We start from the raw sequence: 19,713 nt of genomic DNA, 5'->3' as shown, positions 1-19,713 counted from the left end.
TGTGCCCATTTCAGTCATAGTTGTTGGCCACAATGATTTGCAAATGCTAGAAATTTTTTCAAGGCTGTTGAAAAGGTTACTAGGGTGTCTTGAACATAACTTTGGCACATATGGCAAGGTTGTTAGGTAGGAATGTTGTCGTTTAAGTGCTTGACCTGAGAAAGTTGTAGCCCATCCATGCAACCATCCAGTCAGTAAAACCAATAACATGAACCTACCTATTACCACGTATTCCATCTTTTCAAAACACGTAACATCAAAGGCAAGTCTATATCTAGAACTATTCATGTATTTTACCATCCGACATGTTTGCTGCATGGCTAATACTTATGATTGATCGCTAGCATACAGGCAGGAAGGACAAATGTATGCAAATGGACTGTCCCTCTTGTAGATGTCCTGTCCACACCCCATTTTCCTCTCCTTTATTGATGTTTGTTAGAATTTTCTTTATTTATGTCCAATAGGTGTTGATTTTTTATCTCTATTAATTGTGCTTTTCGTATTATTCCTTTCCCTAACCGTACAATTTTTTTTCTGTGTCTACCTGAAACTGCCATAATACTTATTGGTGTTTTATATTTGACCTATTATCACTGACATATTTTCCTTAGTGAATAGGGGAAGTATCTGACATGATTATTCCTTGATATCAGTTTGTTGAAAAGCATGTGCACCTGTTTTAGTGCCTCTAAATCATTATTTTTTGTGAAATTAATGTGTGTGGGGCCGTTGTGCCTGTTTTGATTTTTAGTCTGAGAGAATGCCAGATAATATATTCAAACAGCTGATCCTGTGAACTATTAATATTATAAGACAAATTTAATTTCAATTTTGTTTGTTATAGGTAGAATGCTCCAGAAAACAAAAACTGTGGAATACCCATGCACACCACCACCATCTCCACGTGCACACGGATCACCTCAACGAATGTTCCGGGAAGATAACCTCATGCACATAAATGTTGTACTTGTAGATACAAAAGCACCAAATTTTGCTTCATTTTATAATTCTGTAAGTATTCGTCCCACTTGTCTATCGTGTTGAGTTTGATTTTTGGTTCACTATGAGTATGCTGATGGTGTGTATGTATTAAATTAGATTATTGTAAGTACAAGGGACAGTTATAAAGTTTTAACTTTTGCTTTGAAAAGACAAAGTTATGTACTAAAGTAGAGATGGGCTGTGCCATTTGGTTTTGGCTCTTGTAGCTGCATGCTGTGGTAATGTGATTGGAGTATTTAATTGTGTACCAGGACTGCGGACATGAACCAGCTAACAAAAAATTGAGTATGTTATTCTATTTTGTAAGGTGATAATTAAACTTTGGTTGCCCCTCTGACACAGATGCAAGATGATAAACTACTCATCTACAAATGAGTGTGGGTTTAAAGTTCAAAGGAACAGAGGATGAAATAATAAACCTTGCAAAACACAAAAAAGTAAGAGTTACATGAAATAAAAGCAAAACAGTAGCTGAAATAAAGGCAGCCCATCTGAAACTGCTCATCTTTTTACATCCATAAAATCAAAACCAGTTGCTGGGTAATTTTCAGTGCTATGTTGCTCCTTTCCATTCACTGTAATTTCCTTGGATCGTCCTTGACATGGTGCTCACAAAGTAGTCGAGAAATTGTTCCTCATTGCCTATAGCTCTTCGTCAGTGGTCGCCCTGAGGCCATTCAGTGTGTTAGGAGGGTTTGTCACTATAAGCATAACATGTTCCAAGCATGCTCAGTCAGATTTATGTCAGTAGATAGTGCAGGCCATTTTTGTTTGCTTCGTGCCTCCTACAGGAAGCTGTTCATGAGGTTGGCAAGGTGTTCCCATGCATTTTCGTCTGCGGGTGGGGGGGTGGGGGGTGGGGGGTGGGGGGTAGAGCCTTGCTAAGAGCCAAACTATTGCCCTGTACAGGTAGCCAGAGACTAGAAGGCAGGTATCTGGTTACACAGCAGGATCAACAGCTTGGGAAGGAAGCAGATGCATGAAGGAAGAAACTCAGTACCATAGCAGATGGCTGTAGTGAGCTAGGGACGTACAGAACTGCTCAGACGATGGGCGGTGAAAGTTCGCCACAATACCAACCCCAAACATGACTGCCTTGCTGAATTTATTGAACTGCTTGCCTGAGATGGGCATTAGTATGTGACTAGGTCCATACACTTCTATGATCATCATCAAGCGGAAAATAAATCCTGTACTTATCAGTGGTGAGAACCTGACAACATTGATCCTGATTGCACTCCAGGTGCTCTCGTAACCGTCTTCTTCACTCCCTACAGTACTTAGAATATTTGCACTGTCGTTAATATGGATGTGTAGAGGCCAAATTATTTGTGTGCATATGATTATGTACTGTCTGGGGCAACACAGCTGTTCCAATTCCCTTGAAAGAAACAGCTTGCAGTTTTGTTGTCTTCTCCTCCACACACCTAAAAGCCACAATTTGTAGGTAGCTCTCTTCAGCTTGTTCTTTTGATTGTGGGGGAAGGCAGATTTTCAGTGTTTTGTTTCTCACAGCAGCAATTAAATGTTTGAAAGACATCTCTCTGTGCAGGAAAGGTCTCATTTTAACAACTATACTTTTCGTGAAGTGACAAAGTGTGTGTGATCTAAGGTTGATTTGACTCTTGAGGCGTGTTCACAGACTGAATGGTGTACTCGAGTTGCATTGCTCCAGCCACAGTTGGAGGCATAGTTCTCTACTGAACAGCACTGAGAATGCAGGTTTACTTTTATCCAAGTTACGTAGGTGACTGTAGGTAGCAAATTCTCGTGTTTGAATGAGTATTGAGAAAGAGCTTTCTAACAAAACATAAACGATGACAGCAACAGTACGAACAAGGCAGGTCATGAGTGTGGTGACATTTTCTTAAAGCAGTTTATGATTACCCGTGGTTGAATTTGTGAATTTTTGAAGCTGATTCACTGTTATAAATATGTCATCACTGTTATCTTCTAGGTCATTTTGTTGTTGGAATTTCTAATTTGATACAGTAGTTTTGTGTGGCTGTATGTTACTCTTCTCTATAGCATTACTCTTCTCAGTGTCCGTTCTTTCTCTGCTTTTCTGTGTTTATTCACTGCCTTTCAAAATGCATCTACTTCCGAACCACACTGTGTCAACGACTGTCTGCGCACAACACAGACTTCACGACTGAGCGGATTGTTGATGCAAGCCCCAGATTCTCTCCTCTGAAAATTAGTTACATTTATTCCTGTTGATCCCACTTAACTCCAAAACAAATCCTGACCTAATCACCCTACCTGCTGACAAAGCTCCACCACTGTTGTTATGAATCGCAGTGACTACCTGGCAGAAGGCCTCTGCAAATTGTCTGGCTCCTCCAACTATAAGCTTTGCCAGAGTTATCCCATCCCAAAAGTCCAACACAAACTCCAATCCCTGCTTAAAGCCTTAGGCCCTTCCCAGAACATCTCCTTTCAATCCATTTCCCTCCTCACCCTGTCACAGCCCGCACACCCACCTTCTACATGCTCCCCAAGATCCACAATCCCAACAGTCCTGGATCCCCATTGTGGCTGGTTATTGTCACCCCACTGAAAGAGTTTCAGCACTCACTGATCAACACCGCCAACCAGTTGCCCATAATCTAGCCTCCCATGTCAAAGATACCAACCACTTCCTTCACTGACTCTCCACCATCCCCACCCCTTTACCTCCTTGATCCCTACTCGTTACTGTTGGTGCCACCTTCCTATTCACCAACATACAACATGCCCATGGTCTTACTACTATTGAACACTACCTTTCCAAATGTCCTTCAGACTCCAAATCCACTGCCTCATTCCTGATTCACCTTACTAACTTTATCCTAACACACAGCTACTTCTTATCTGAAAGGAAGGTATATTAACATATAGGCAGCACATGCATGGGTGCCTTCATGGCACCCTCCTATGTCAACCTTTTTATGGGCCATCTAGAGGAGACCTTCCTAGTGTCCCAAGACACCAAACGCCTAGTCTGGTTCACATTCATTGATGATATCTTCATGATCTGGACCCATGCCCAAGACACCATATCTTTGTTCCTTGACAACCACAACACCTTCTCTTCCATCCTTTTCACATGGTTCTCCTCAGCCCAGCATGCCACCGTCCTAGATGTTGACCTCCTCCTCTCTAATGGCTTCATTTGCGCCTCTGCCCACATTAAACCCACCAACCACCAACATTACCAGCATTTTGACAGCTGTCATCTCTTTCACACCAAAAAATCCTTCCCATATAGCCTGGCTACACAGGGATGGCATATTTGCAGTGAGAAAAACTCCCTTGCTTGGTATGCTGAGGGTCTCACTAAGGTATTGACAGACAGGCACTATCCCCCAAACCTAGTTCTCCTAAGTGATTTCCGCTCACAACCACCAATCCTCCCCTACCCTCAAAATCCAGCCACAAAGGAGTGTTCCCTTCATCACCCTGGACTGGAACAACTGAACCACATTCTTCGCCAAGGCTTTGATTACCTATCATCGTGGCTTGAAATGAGGGATATTCTACCCGAGATACTTCCCACCACCTCCTAAAGTGGTGTTCCATTACCCTCTCAACCTCCACAACATACTGATCCATCCGTATGCCACTCCCAGTCCCAACCCCCTTGCCACAAGGGTCATATCCCTGTGGATGACCCAGGTGCAAAACCTGTCCAATCCATCCTCCCTGTTGCAGGTTTGTCATACCCCATCAGAAGCCAGGCCACCTGTGAATGCAGCCATGTCATTTACCAGTTCTGCTGCAATCATTTCAGCACTTTTTATATTCGTGTGACAACTGACCAATCGTCCACCAGGATGAATGGCCACTGCCAAACTGTGGCCATGAGTAAAGTAGACCAGCCTATGTCACAACCTGCAGCTGAACATAACATACTTGATTTCAATGACTACTTCAGTACCCAAGCCATCAGGATCATTCCCTTTACCACCAGCTTTTCTGAACTGTGCAGATGGAGTTATCCTTACAATTTTCTACCCTTGTAATTATTCCGGCTTCAACCTACAGTAACATACTGTCCCTACACCTTCCACCCAACAGTTTCCATCCTGTCTGTCCTATCACCTCCTCCCGATTCTCATATCCCATTCTGTTTTTTTGCAGCCCTCTGCCAATGCATCCCCATGTCTTTCCCCTCTCCTGTCCTGTTTTTTTCCCCCTTTTTTCCCTCACCTCTGTGCCCCACAACCTCTTGATGCTATGCCTGTTGGCAGTCTAGTTCCTGCACACTCCACCAGACAGCATTTGTCCCTCGCCCCACCCACACAGTACTATCCCTTCCCCTTCCCCACCCCTCCAGATTGCTGCTTGCATCATATGTGATGTTGCATTCTGGCTCGAGAAGCTGGAGTTGGCGGTTTTGTATGCTTGAGGTTTGTGTAGTAATTTATCTTTTCCTACATTATTGTATGTGTTAAATGTTACGTCATTATGGGTCACCCAAGAAAGACATGCATTCATTTTTTTCCATGATGGATCTTCTCTTAATCTTGTTAAATTTCCTGTTTCCTTATCTATGTTATCCTCCTGTACTTAGTATCTGCTCTTATATCTGCTTCTCCAGCAATATTTTATCTACTTTTCTCCCTTGTAACCTGATATTGGTTCATATTCTGATTCACTAACCCTAGTCATATCCTATCAGACTCTCTCATCAAAGGATCTACTCTGTTAATGAAAATGTGGAACACAACAAGCTGTGTTTGGTGTCACAGCTTCATTATAAAAGTCACTTGAGAACATAATGAACCCAAAATACGAAACAATTAATAGCAAAATTAGGAACAGCACATCTTAAAAATGTACTATGATATGTGAACCAGTGCTATGCAAGATGATTCACTGTGTCATGAGCCAAACCTAAGAGACATTACATAGGAATAAATATGTGGTGAATTTAGCACTAAAACTTGAGATTCTTGAAATAAGATGTTTCAAGCAATCAGTTCATTAAAGGTCTATCTAAACCTCTGCATTTTCATTACAATTTGTTGTGATCAAAGAAATTTTGGGCTTACAGCTATTCATCATTTACTACACACCGCTATGTTGTGAGTGTCCATCTGTTACTCAACCTCCAGTGAGCCATCGAAGGCTGTTCTACCACATGCCTTTGTTGAAAATCGCATCCTTGACCACATTCACATCTCTTGTGGATGCATCATTACATTCACTTTAAAGCTGCTTTTTTACACAATTGGCAGACATAGTCATATCATGTTACTGGTTCTCTTGTATCATTGTCAGGTGTCAGCCTCGAAAAAATTACATAAAAATGGCATTGTACAAAGAATATATACACTTGAAAATGGGTATCATTTCACGAGATACATCATATATGAATAAAAGAAAATTGTGACTTGTAGCAGAAAAGTTATTTATAAATAAACCCAGTATTTTTACAGTTCAGGCTTTCACAAAAACTGCTTTTAATATACAAAATCAGGTGTCAACCACAACAGCAAGTGTAGTGCCTGCCAACAGTGTGGCAGCAAGTACCCAGGGTGGCTGTCGACGTGTGTTCTATGTGGTCGCCGTATTACATAAATGACACTTGATGTGGATAGCATCTTAATTAGGGTGTGCATGGACCTGTGAGCCCTTAGTTGTTAAATGTATTTGATACATGTAAACTATTTTCATTGTACTCTTGTTGATGTAACTTCATGCCCCAATAAATTGTGTCTTTAATGATCTTGTGTATCCTTGTGTTCCTAATATATTGTAATTGTTGATCACATTGCATGCTCTAGTTGTCGTATTTCAAATTGCTTGACATATGTTCAGGCTGCTGGAAGCAATATTGTGTAAGGTGCATTGAGATTATCATGTTAAATTCTAGTTCTTGTCATTCTGAAGTCCACATTTAAGGAATACAGTTTGTTACTTTATTTTACTGCTAGGTACAACGTTCAGTGACAGTAGATTTCAATTCCCTGGATATTGTGGCCAACATTGAGTCTTGGGTTGTTGTATTTGACTTCTTCAGCATTGGCTCTGGAATGCCATCAATATCAAGAACAGTCTCACCCGAGGGGTCATCGGAAGCAACAGGTATGTGCTCTGTAATTGTGCCTTTGCACTGTGAACTATTCTGACAGCAAAATGTAATTTGACTGGCAGCAAGTGAAATTCTTTTTGGCAGATAGTCTATTTTTTTGAAGTTATTAAGTAAACACCCCTATTTACTTTGTTGCTCATTATAGATAGGTTTGTGACCTAAGTGTTGTGGCTATCACACTAGGAATACAGAAATTTTGAATGCTTCCTCCAAAATCCCCTTCATTGTATTCACCTTCACATGTTTTTGAGGTTATCTTGATAAACACTTAAACTATTTTGAATCTTTGGAAGCCATTTAGAAAACAGCACATTCAGTGTCCTGGATGGTTCAAGACGAGTATCAGGGTGTTAAGACTACGTAGCATTTATTATGTTCAATGTATAATTATAAATAATACATCAAATAAAAGAGTGACTTAAACAGTTTTATTTGTATACCTGTGTACATGCACTATTTTTGGTCTCTTCCTGTCAGAAACCACTACTTGCAAAAATGGCAACTAATGAACAGAAAGCTTTTTGTGTTTTACAGTTTGCAAGGATTAATCTGTTGTTACAGTGCAGTGTGCATTCTGTATGAAGTTCCATTATAATCCTCCAAGTGACGGCAACATCCATAGATGATACCATCAATTTGAAGACACCAGCTGATTTTGCAAAGGGACCAAGACTGACTGAAGAATGCATTTAACAAGTGAGAGTCCGGAAAGCGAGATATGAATTAGCAATTCCAGTGACATCTTTGTGGTGACTTACGGCCATGTTTAGAATTATTTTCTTAGCAACGTTTCACCTAAGTGGAAATGTGAGCACATCAGGGGGTCTGCAAATCTCACAGGAAGGTACAATTGCAACAAGAATCTCCTATATGGAATGTTTTTGTATTGTATCTTGGCGGAAGGTTTATGGGTCTTCCTTGTTCGGTGAAGCAACTATAATTTGTGTTTCTTATAGTGATGTGCTAAAACTAGGGCATTTCCTCAATTGGAACAAGCTGAACTACATAACATTGGCACCAAGATAGTGCACCACCTCACTGGCATAACTCATTATGGGATTGGTTAAATGACGTACCTGACTGTTGGGACTGCAAGGGGCCAGATGACAGAGCACATTTTTCATAGCCTCCATTTACATCCAATCTGATGCCATTCAGTTTTTACCTTAGTGGGTTCATAAAGGATCATGGGCATGTGCCTTTGCTACCAGCTTATCTACCTGACTTACGGAACAGAACTGAAGCAGTTGTTGAAACAATTGCTTCAGACACACTGATCAAAGTTTGGGAAGAACTTGCCTATCGATTTGATGTGTGCCGCATGACGATTGGTACTCACATTGAACAACTGTAAGAAAATTTGTTTGAGTTACTCTTTTGTGTGATGTATTATTTATAATTGCAAGTTGACTGTAATACATGCTACAAAGCCTTAGAACCTCAATACACATTTTGAAACATCTGGCACTTTGTTCAGTGATAATCTACAAATAATCAGCTTTGAATGAGAATGGCATTCTGCAGCTTATCCTTCATTGCCTGAACCATAAAATATTCAAAAACACAAACCTGGGAAAAAGAAATATGAAATTATGTTGGCTGTCTCGTATGTAGTTCAATAGGTGAGCGTTCTTGATCATGCAAGATAAGGGATAGGTGCTGTGCCATGATGCAGCACCTGATTATAAAGTGCTGACATTGGAGTCTGGAGTGTAATCGTATATGGAAGTGAAACACTGGTTGTAAGCAGGTCAGACAAAAAGAGAATAGTAGTTTTTGAAATGTGGTGCTACTGAAGAATTCTGATGATTAGATGGGTTCGATATGGAGGTAATGTATCAAATTGTTGAGAAAATAAATTTATGGCACAACTTGATTAAAAGAAGGGATTGATTCATGGGACACTTCAAAGTATTTTCAGTTTACTAATAGAAGGAACTGAGGAGGGGGGCAAACATTTTAAAGGGAGGCCAATTTTTGTGACTACAGCAAGAGGTTAGACTAGATGCAGATTGCAGAAGCTCTGCAAAGATGAAGAGACTTGCACAGGATAGAACAAAATGGAGAGCTACATCAAGATAGTCTTGCCATGGTTACAGCTGGGAGAGGGAACTGTTTTAAGGTTAAATGCCTCATTATGACAGATTTCATTAATAGAGATCCAAATAAACTTTGTTACACACAAAAGAAACTTTTTGAATAACCTTACCATTATGCATTACAGTATTACATGATTAAAAAACAAAAGAAACACAAAATAAGAACAGCCTTTGCTTGCTTACAGGGAAGTCAATAATTTTGTAACTTCTACATTTACAAAAGATCGCATTTACAAAAGATGTTCAAAATTTGTGCTGTTTGCTCGAATGCAAGTATTGCATTGCTCAATCATTGTTTCTCTCCTGCGAACGGAGAGCTTCTGTAAAGTTTGGAAGGTAGGAGACGAGATACTGGCAGCAGTAAAGCTGTGAGTACCGGACGTGAGTCGTGCTTCGGTAGCTCAGTTGGGAGAGCACTTGCCCGCGAAAGGCAAAGGTCCCGAGTTCGAGTCTCGGTCGGGCACACAGTTTTAATCTGCCAGGAAGTTTCATATCAGCGCACACTCCGCTACAGAGTGAAAATTTCATTCTGTTATGAGATACATCATCTGGCAATGTCACATGTTCATTTCTTATCCGTAGGGTATTTCCCTACATTTACAGCCCCATGGCTCTTATATTAAATTACTTGTCTCAGCATCATCTGTGTTGCTTTGGGGGTTTTCATATGTTAATAAGAATGACCCTGTATATCTATCAAGTAGAAGTAATTCTCTTTGCTGACTATGCAAGTGTTACAAGCAAACTTAATGGAGTAAGTTAAATACTAATCGACTGTCACTGAATTTAGATAAAACTTGATAATTGCAACTCAGGGCTGCACAAGAGCAGACCACACCATTAGAAATAATAAACGAAACTTAATATTCTGATTTTGTTGTCTCTGTGTGTTGAGGCCTGGAGATGACTGTGTGTGTGTGTGTGTGTGTGTGTGTGTGTGTGTGTGTGTGTGTGTCTTCTCTACATATGAAGAAGGACTTAATGGGATGGCTCATCCAAAGGTTTACATTTAAAAGCATTGTCTGCTTCTAAACATGGTGAGTAGCAATCCTGATTCATATTATTAGTCTGTTGTGGATTTTCCAATATTTGGTAAATTCTGAATTCTTAGCTGTTTATTTCGTTAACAGGAAGTTGCATGTTGCAGATGTTCTAAAGCGTCTAAGCTCTGCGACTTTTGTATTACAAATAATAGCAGGTTTTGGAGATGAAAATGTCAAAACGTTGATTCATTTTTCCTATTTTCACTCACTAATTTCTTATGCCATCATATCTGAGGTCTTTACCTTCAAATCTCTTTTTCACAGCTTTGCTAATGTTTTATTTATCTTTGTGTGAAATTTCACATGATTTTTAATAGTCAGTTTTTGAATTCCTTGAAATTGCATTTGCACTTGCAAAATACTTCAGATATCATATGTAGATGTAATTGATTAAATATTCTCCTTTTGTGGTCTGTTTCAGTGAAGGAACCAGATACTATTAATTCAGACTTGGAGGTGGATGTAAGATCTGTGACCTTAGTGTTAAACCTTCCAGCACATGAGGTTGCTTGTGCTAATATCTCCAACTTGCACACTACTGTCCGCTCTCGAGGCCAAGATACTTATGTGGATGGCCGCTTGGGAAGTATGTCCCTTTTGGACGTATCCCCACATAGTCATCTTTACAGGGAGCGATTTATTTCATCAGGCCATGAGGCTCTTAATTTCACTTACTTTAGGTAAAGAATAAATTTTTTTTATGGATAAGATTGTGGAAACAATGACAAAGTATCAAGAAATGTGGAAATCATAAAATTAATGAACCAGATTATTACTTATCAAGCAGGAAGATACTTAAGTATATTTGTAGTTAAGAGTGCTTTTATCATTGGTAGGTGCTGTGCTGTACTGATTTGTCAGCTGACAGAGTATTAGTGTGTACCACAGTTACAAAACTTGCACAAAACAAAAACAAAATTTATCAAAATGTCTGATGATAGTTTTGTTATATATTAATAACAGGTCAGTAGTACATTACAAAAATCACAGGGAATTGTCTTGATATAGTTCTGTTGTATCTTGGCATATACATGTGGCTAAATTTTCGGTATTGAATTAATTAATATCCACAGTGGAATTATGTAGACCAGGGGTTGGCCACTTACCTTAGTCTACAGCTCATGGTCTTGCAGTAACATTCTTGCTTCTCGCGCATGGGATCCCTGGTTTGATTCCCGGCGGGGTCAGGGATTTTCCCTGCCTCGAGATGACTGGGTGGTGTTATGTTGTCTTCATCATCATCATCATCATCATCATCATCATTCATCCCCATTACGGTCGGAGGAAGGCAATGGCAAACCACCTCCACTAGAACCTTGCCTAGTACGGCGGTGCGGGTTTCCCACATCATCCCCTACGCTCCTCGGAGTATGGGACTTTATCATCATCACTTACCTTACTTTATCTTTAGGAGTGAGCTGAATTTTTTAGGGACTGGTAATTGATATAACACTATTGTATTACACAACAAGAAATCAGAAGTTACATTGGTGATGTGTTTTCCTCATTGTTTGCTTTGATCTGAGCTGTTTGAAATTGGGCTGATAATTTTAAAACCAGGCTGATAATTGGTGAGCCTAGATTGTCAGATAGAACACATCAGTATTTAGATTTGATGAACTTGTGCACACACATATAAGTGGTTCCAAAAATGGAACAGTCTCTTGGCACACTCCCTTGTTCATTGATATTTGTCTTCTGGAACCTTCGTCCAAAATTCAACAACTGAACAACCACTGCATTAGTCCTTTGTCCTCTTGAAGTTCCCTTCACTCCAACTGTATAGCTGCTGAGTCCATAAGAAGTAGCAGTGAAATGGAACACCCATCTTCCACATCATCAACAATGTAAGGATCTTTCAAGAATGAAAGTAAAGATTTAAGTGCCATGAAATCACTAAATATGACATTTATTTCTTCAGAACAGACATTCTGTTTAAATAATCTTGTATTTGCATCTGACATAAAGGAAAGCTTTCATTAATTTCCTTCAAGCATATGAAATGAGCAAATTTTTTAGTTGCAAGGTCTTTCAGAAAGAGTCTTAATCTGTTATCAAAGCTGAAAACAGACTATGCTAACACAGAATAAGTTTCTTTCTTTCTTGTAATGATGTGTTTAGTATTTGTAAATGCTGAACATTGTCAGTAAAAAAAGGCCACACGTAACAGCCAGTGTGGCTTATCAAGCCGAGGGAAAGATTTTCCTTTTTCTTGCTTGGTTGTATCCATTAATTAGAAAAATCTGCCTAGAACATTACTTCTGATAGCTATCTCACTAAACAGTACCAAGACACATTGCACATTGTCAGGAAGATTGTATTGCTGATTTATTTTATGGAGGATTTGAACTGTCTGTGTCTTTTGTCATTTGAGTAAATGTAGCTCACAGTTCTTTGCACCATCTGCATAACTTTATGGATATTCAAAATATTTAGGTGCTAAATGTTCTCTATGAGGAATACAGTGGACACTAAAACACCATCCAGGGCTTTTTTGGTATCACTACCTTGTGTAGTATCCTTCAGTGTAAAAAAGGGGGAAAAGCTCTGTCCTTGAAATTTTTCCTTTAATATTGACAGTTTAGCTTTCTTTAACTGGGAAACAAGAGGAAAGTCTTCCCTGTGGTTTGTGTCATTATGGGATTTGAGAGTACTCACCTTGTACTGTAACAGTCATTCAACACAAAAGACACATTGGTTTCCCATTCCTTTCTACAAAAAGGAATTTTTTTCTCTCTCTTTATTAAACGCACTGTTCTCTTCTTTGTGTCTTTACACTTATTAGATAACGTTTTAACTATCAGGTCACAAGCAACACTCACAAGTTTACTTGAACAGTTTCTCTGCTCACAGAAAAGTAACCATATTATTAGCTATGAATGTGACTGGCTGCTGACCTAGTGTTGTCAAATTGACAAGAAGGTTGCACAGTTGTGAGTTTGAGCGAGGAGTTCCTTTTGTATTAAGTGCATCCACCCAGCCGTGCCGCTCTGTGCAAAACCAAAAAAGGAGGTTCAGTGCAGTGTGGCACATCAGATGTGGGTGTCAGACAAACCTGCTCTGCACAACAATAAATAACTTCCACACTATATTGATACATCAGAGGAAATGGTTCATTCATGTGGAGGTCTTTTTGGTGATGTTTTCTCGTTTTCCATTTTTAATGACGAATGTGTGCGCGCACTGGAAGATTTCTGTGTACCTACGAACACTCTACTAAAACCTGTGCAGTGTGTTTGTGTGTTGCATGATGCATCAGGCATGGACGTGGTCTTGTATAAGTGTGTATTATTTTTTAAAAATATTATTATTTTTATGCTCTATCTATTTATATACTCTATTTCAAGAGCTGCACTACACTGAAGCAAAAGCAATATGTAGCTTATGAATCTCACTATGACCACTCCTTATATAAAATAATGATTTTTAAATTGACCTAGCAGGTAGTTTTATGAATACCACTTTTAATATGTGGATTACCAGTGCTTGCTATTTCTTCACTCGCAAATTTTATGTATTTAAAAACCACTTACAACTTGAATTCTGCTTCTTCGTTATGTTAGTATACAAGTTTCAAGAGTAGGTATCCCAGCTGCATGTAGACTTCAGTATTTCCAGATGTGTCGTTTAACATTATGTGAGGAATTGCCTTTACTCTTCAATTATTTGCATTTCAACAGAACTTTATGTTACCATATTTACAATGTTACGTAATATGGGAGAAAAGTTGCAAAACAGACTTAACACTGTCTGTGTATGTAACTGATTTATTTGTACAGTTAATTTCTGTCACTTCAACACAGCCTCAGTATTGAATGAAGTAAGTTAAAAATAATGGAAAATGTGATGTAAAAATCTTTAATCAGTTGAAAGATAGATCTTTTAAGATAATCCAAAAGAAAATTAAAAGACAGTTACTATCCCCTCATTCGAGAAAACTAAACATTGTTGTAACGGATTGAGGTACTGATGATGAAGGCAAATTGTATTTGGGAGAAATGTGGAGCAAATCCTAGTGCACTTATTTGGAATTAGGTTTTCTGTGCTTTCTATATCATAGTACCATCTAAAATACAAAATTCATCACTGCAAGTTCTAATGTGCAATGTGTAACAGTGTCAGCAAATATTAAGAGAGGAATAGGATTTTAACAATAAGGAGGAGAGGTATTGATGTCGGTCCGTGAGGCCTGGCACAAAGTTGGCATTCCAAAACATCCCAAAGGTGTGCTATAGGATTCAGGTCAGGGCTCTGTGCAGGCCAGTCCATTACAGGGATGTTATTGTCATGTGACTACTCCGCCACAGGCTGTACATTATGAACAGGTGCTCGATTGTGTTGAAAGATGCAATCTCCTTCCCTGAATTGCTCTTCAACAGTGGGAAGCAAGAAGGTGCTTAAAACATCAATGTAGGCCTGTGCTGTGGTAATGCCATGCAAAACAAGGGGTGCAAGCCCCCTCCATGAAAAACATGACCACACATAACAGCACTGCCCCCAAATTTTACTGTTGGCACTACATGCGCCGGCAGATGACTTACACCGGGCATTCGCCGTACCCACACCCTGCCATTGGATCACCACATTGTGAACTGTGATTTGTTCCTCCTCATGTTTTTCCACTGTTCAAGTGTTCAATGTTTACACTCCTTACACCAAGTGAGGCCTCATTTGGCATTTACCGGCATGATGTGTGGCTTATGAGCAGCCTCTTGACCATGAAATCCAAGTTTTCCCACCTCCCGCCTAACTGTCATAGTACTTGTAGTGGATCCTGATGCAGTTTGAAATTCCTGTGTGATGGTCTGGATAGATGTCTGCCTATTACACATTACAACCCTCTTCAACTGTCGACAGCCTCTGCCAGTCAACAGATGAGGTCGACCTTGTGCTGTACATGTCCCTCCACATTTCCACTTCACTCTCACATTGGAAACAGTGAACCTAGGGATGTTTAGGAGTGTGGAAATTTCGCGTACAGACGTATGGCACAATCCAATCACCTGAACCACGTTCGAAGTCTTTGAGTTCTGCGGAGTGCCCCATTCTGCTCTCTCTCAATTTCTAATGACGACTGAGGTCGCTGAGATGGAGTACCTGGCAGCAAGCGGCAGCACAATGCACTTAATATGAAAAACATATGTTTCTCAGTGTGTCCAGATACTTTTGATCACATAGTGTAGTTACATGTTCTGTTGATCATTTGAATGATTCTTTTATCGAAATTATGTGGGCTTAGTCAGCTCGCAGAATATGTATGATTTACAGAATATATGATTAGTGTTAACATTAATGAACACAAACTATTTTAGTCCTACTCATGCAACTATACTTAATATTTTTATTCATTTATTTATTTTTTTAAATGGAGTAGTAGTTACTAAAAATTGTTCCCTGTGGAGTACAATTTCTCTTGTTTTGGCTGATTTGTGTGTGTTTCAGTAAGAGTCAGCTGTTTCCAATATTTTTTCAGCTATGGGCAGCAAGATGTGTCACTGCAGCGCGAGTATGATTCTCATTTGAAATTAGAAATGTCAACAGTTCTATACATCCATACAAAGAGATTTGTTGCTGAAATACAGGCATTTTTCCATCATTTCTCACAGTTGCGTGGTGTCATGGCCAGTATTCGAGCTGCTACAACTGGTAGAGAGGTATGTGTAGATTCCATGAAGTTATTTCTAGATACATTTATGAATTATTTGTCAGTCCCAAATGATCAGCCCAGAAATACAAGTGGTAATTGGTAAGATAAACGTAATGGATAGTTAGTTATAGTACTGTTGATAACGAGAGGCAGGATGATGAGCCAAATGTTTGATCAATAACAATAAAAAATAATGGGAAGAACTATTATGTTGTACATTACATGAGAGACATAATAATGTCTCAATAGCTGCAATTTTTTTTAACTCCATTTTCACTACTCAGTTTGAGCTGTGCTCATTTTTAAGCAATACCTATGCAGCTTGATACCAACACTCTGTTACAGACCAGCTGACTCACCATCCAGTCAGTACAAAAGAAGTAGACCTGAAATGTACCACACTTTGAAACATCATTGTAGAATCGATACAAATGGCCATTGGATTCAACAAAAGGAAAGAATGTCTGATTTGATAAAATAAACAGACAAATTTAACTGTTCATTAATGCCAAAAGACAACGCTGTTCATCTGTACCTCAGGTGCTGTCTCTAGTGTGAAGAAGATTAATTTTTAAGAGCTGCAACAGAACTGTCAGACAGAAATAAGAAAACTCAAGAATAACTTGTGGTAAAAAGAAGAAGAAGAAGAAGAAGAAGAAGGAAAAAAAAAAAAAAAAAAAAAAGAAAAAGAAAAAAGAAAAAAGAAAAGTCGATGAACTACATGGTTACACATTACCACCTACTTGATTTTTATATCTATACCATCTGTACTTCATTACGAACCCTGACTGATTACATCGTTATTAACATTATCACTGATAACTAAGACATCTTGAGATGCTGGAAAGAACACTTTAATTCACTGTTGAAGTGTAACCCTCCTGCTGTAGAAGACTTTCTTTTATAATTACTCCCAACATCCTTTACAAATCTTGACAGCACCATCATTCATAGAGCCCAAAAAAGCTCCTGAGATGCTGAAACCATGATATGTCTGTGGACCAGGGCAGACAATATTTCCATAGAATTCATGCAAAGTGTAGAATATCCCATCAAGCCTTGAATCATCACTTGATCCTTTAATGTGAAAAACTGAGTCGGTAAGAGCTAATATGTAAAACAAACAACTCCATCATAGCTGTTTAATAGCTTTACTGTTCCAATAAGTCTTGCACAATGGAATATTAAAGTAGCATTAAACGACAAAGGTGGAGTAATTTGTTTTACATACTAATGTTGCGGCTCTTGCAGCAGGAAATGGATCCTATCTAGTAACAGCTGACATGAAAAATCTGTTCTACAATTCCTCTGAAAAGTCTTCATACATACTGTCTTAGTATGGCATTCACTCCTACAGAGTTGCAATGGACATATTCTTCAGTATCGTATAACCAGAAGAAAAAGGCAGAGAACAACATTGAACTTCTATTCTTAGTGTTCTGTGACTTGTAACAGACCTTCAACAAATTGCCCTGAAGACATGAGTGGTTTCAAGGTGCTATGGTTGTTCTATACACTGATAAGCCAAAACATTATGACCACTGCCCACCGTGATGTCGGATGCTGCCTGATGGTGTTGCGGATATGTGACGTGGTAACAGAAGTATGTAAGCGGAGCAGACATGGACAGGGCATCATCCTAGCAAAGATATGGGATGCAAATGGGGGAAATCAATAGAGTTAAATGACTTTGATGAATGGCAAATTATTATTACACAGAGCCTGTGAATGAATATCTTGAGAACGGCAAAGCTGTCGAATGTTCACATGCTACTGTCGTGAGCATCTACAGAAAGAGACAGTACAGTGAAACTACCACTAGGCACTAAATGACTGGACATCCATGACTCTTCACAGAATGTGTGGTTCTAAGGCTTGTCTGCTTTATAAAGTAGGATAGATGATCTGTGGTATCTCTGCCAAAAGAGCTCAATGGTGGTCACAAGTATTCTGGCGTACACAGCTCGTCGTATGTTGTTGAACATGGGGCTCTGCATTAGACGCCCCTATGTGTCCACATCTGTACCCAACAACATCATCAATTATGATTGCAGTGGGCATGGGACCTTACGGATTCAACTGTCGATCAGTGGAAATGTGTTGGCTCTCCAGGTGAATGACATTTTTGCTACAACTAAGATCTATGGTCATCTCCACAAATGCCATCTTCGAGGTGAACAGTGGCTTGAAACGTGTAGCACGCCATGGACACAGGCTGGTGGGAGCAGTATTATGCTATGGGAGACAGTCTCCTGCTCTTGCATGGGGCCTGTGGTAGTAATCGGGGATACGCTGATAGCTGCAAACCATCTGAATGCCTTCATGCTTGGTGTCTTCCTTAATGGTAGTGTCATCTTGCAGCACTGTAATTGTTCATGTCTTGAGCTAGAACTGTGCTACAGTGGTTGGAGGAGCATTACAGTGAACTCACATTGATATCTTGGCAACCAAATTCACCTGATGTAATGCCTATAGAACCCTTCTGGGTCACTGTCAGGTGCCATATTTGTGTACACTTATCAGCATCCCATTATTTGTGTGAATTACGTGACGTGTACATAGACATATAATGCCACATACCTTCACAATCCTACCAACAAACTGTCAGATGTAGGATACACAGAATCAGTGATGTGTTTCATTCCAAAGGCATACAAACAGGCTATTAGACAGATGGTCATAATGTTTTGGCTCATCAGTGTACCTTTTGCAGTTGTGACTGGAGTAATACTCCACACTTTCGTGATTGCTTAATTTCTGTACCAAAGTGATCTCTCTGTGTATTTCAGTTACAGGCGGGATTAAACACATCTGTGTGTTCTCACACACAGTTTTTACCCTCTACTTAATGGTCATACCCAACAACGAATAGTGTATCAATTGGATAACATTTTCACAGTAAAAGATTAAACAAACAAACACTGTTAACGAAGGACAATTATTCTCCAGTTCATGTTTCTGTCGGTTGTTACAAAAGTGCATATGAATAATTGAGAAAACCCCAGTTCTTCCATATGCTGCTCAGGAATCTGCTCTTCCTTACTGTGATAGTGTCCTTTGTGATTGGTTTATGGAACAACAGTTCCATATTGCTGTTATTCCGTCCTGAATTTTCCATTGTGTGTGGTTTATGGAACAACAGTTCCATATTGCTGTTATTCCGTCTTGAATTTTCCACTGTGTGACATATATTGAGCAGGTAGCACACTTCTCCAACTTTGGAAGTGGTGTCTCTGAATATTGCACCCACGAAAATGATGTGGAAATCTGAATCTGTATTGCACAAACAACCTTAGGACAATTTACCGCCAGATCTTTTTTGATAAAGATCTACAAATAAACATGATGATGAGCCATGTAGTTATTGTCTTATCAGTGGTTTATAGATGTGGAATGTAGATTCATGATAACAAGAAATTGTTTGTTTTTTACCAGCAGAAGCTTTGGTCAGTTTTGGACCTCAAACAGGAAATCACAGTTGAACATAGAGATGCCACTGTGATTAATCGGTGTCAGATGAATTGCACATATCCACCACTTGAGTAATAACAGAATTCCTTGCTAAACGAGTATGGTGAGTTTCTGGTCCCAGAATAACTCATGATGCCTCTGTAAAGCTCCATAAGGACAAACTCAGAAAGATTTTGCTGAATGCAAACATAAATCGAAGTACTAGGAATACTCTTGCAGAAGGCTGAAAGCTCTGGTGCTTGACGACACCAGCTGGGAACAGAACCTCATCAAAGGTGAAAACCATGACAAATACAACCACACACTCTGTATACTAGTATGTGCAACATGCTTATGTAGATGCTTGTTTCAACAGTAATGTATATAGAA

General features: G+C 39.3%; 1 protein-coding gene across 1 annotated transcript in view; it reads left to right on the top strand.

Annotated features, from left to right (window-relative positions):
• LOC126474166 (intermembrane lipid transfer protein VPS13D) overlaps positions 1-19,713 on the top strand; it is a 525,388-nt gene that overhangs the window by 220,013 nt on the left and 285,662 nt on the right. Inside the window, exons 26-29 of the mRNA XM_050101624.1 lie at positions 848-1,014; positions 6,927-7,077; positions 10,648-10,906; positions 15,700-15,880. Coding sequence (XP_049957581.1) covers positions 848-1,014; positions 6,927-7,077; positions 10,648-10,906; positions 15,700-15,880 — 758 coding nt within the window. The remainder of the gene's footprint in view (positions 1-847; positions 1,015-6,926; positions 7,078-10,647; positions 10,907-15,699; positions 15,881-19,713) is intronic.

The sequence above is a fragment of the Schistocerca serialis genome, chromosome 4 (genome assembly GCF_023864345.2).
Source record: "Schistocerca serialis cubense isolate TAMUIC-IGC-003099 chromosome 4, iqSchSeri2.2, whole genome shotgun sequence".
NCBI lineage: Eukaryota > Metazoa > Arthropoda > Insecta > Orthoptera > Acrididae > Schistocerca > Schistocerca serialis.
This window is presented reverse-complemented; position numbering and strand designations above follow the sequence as displayed.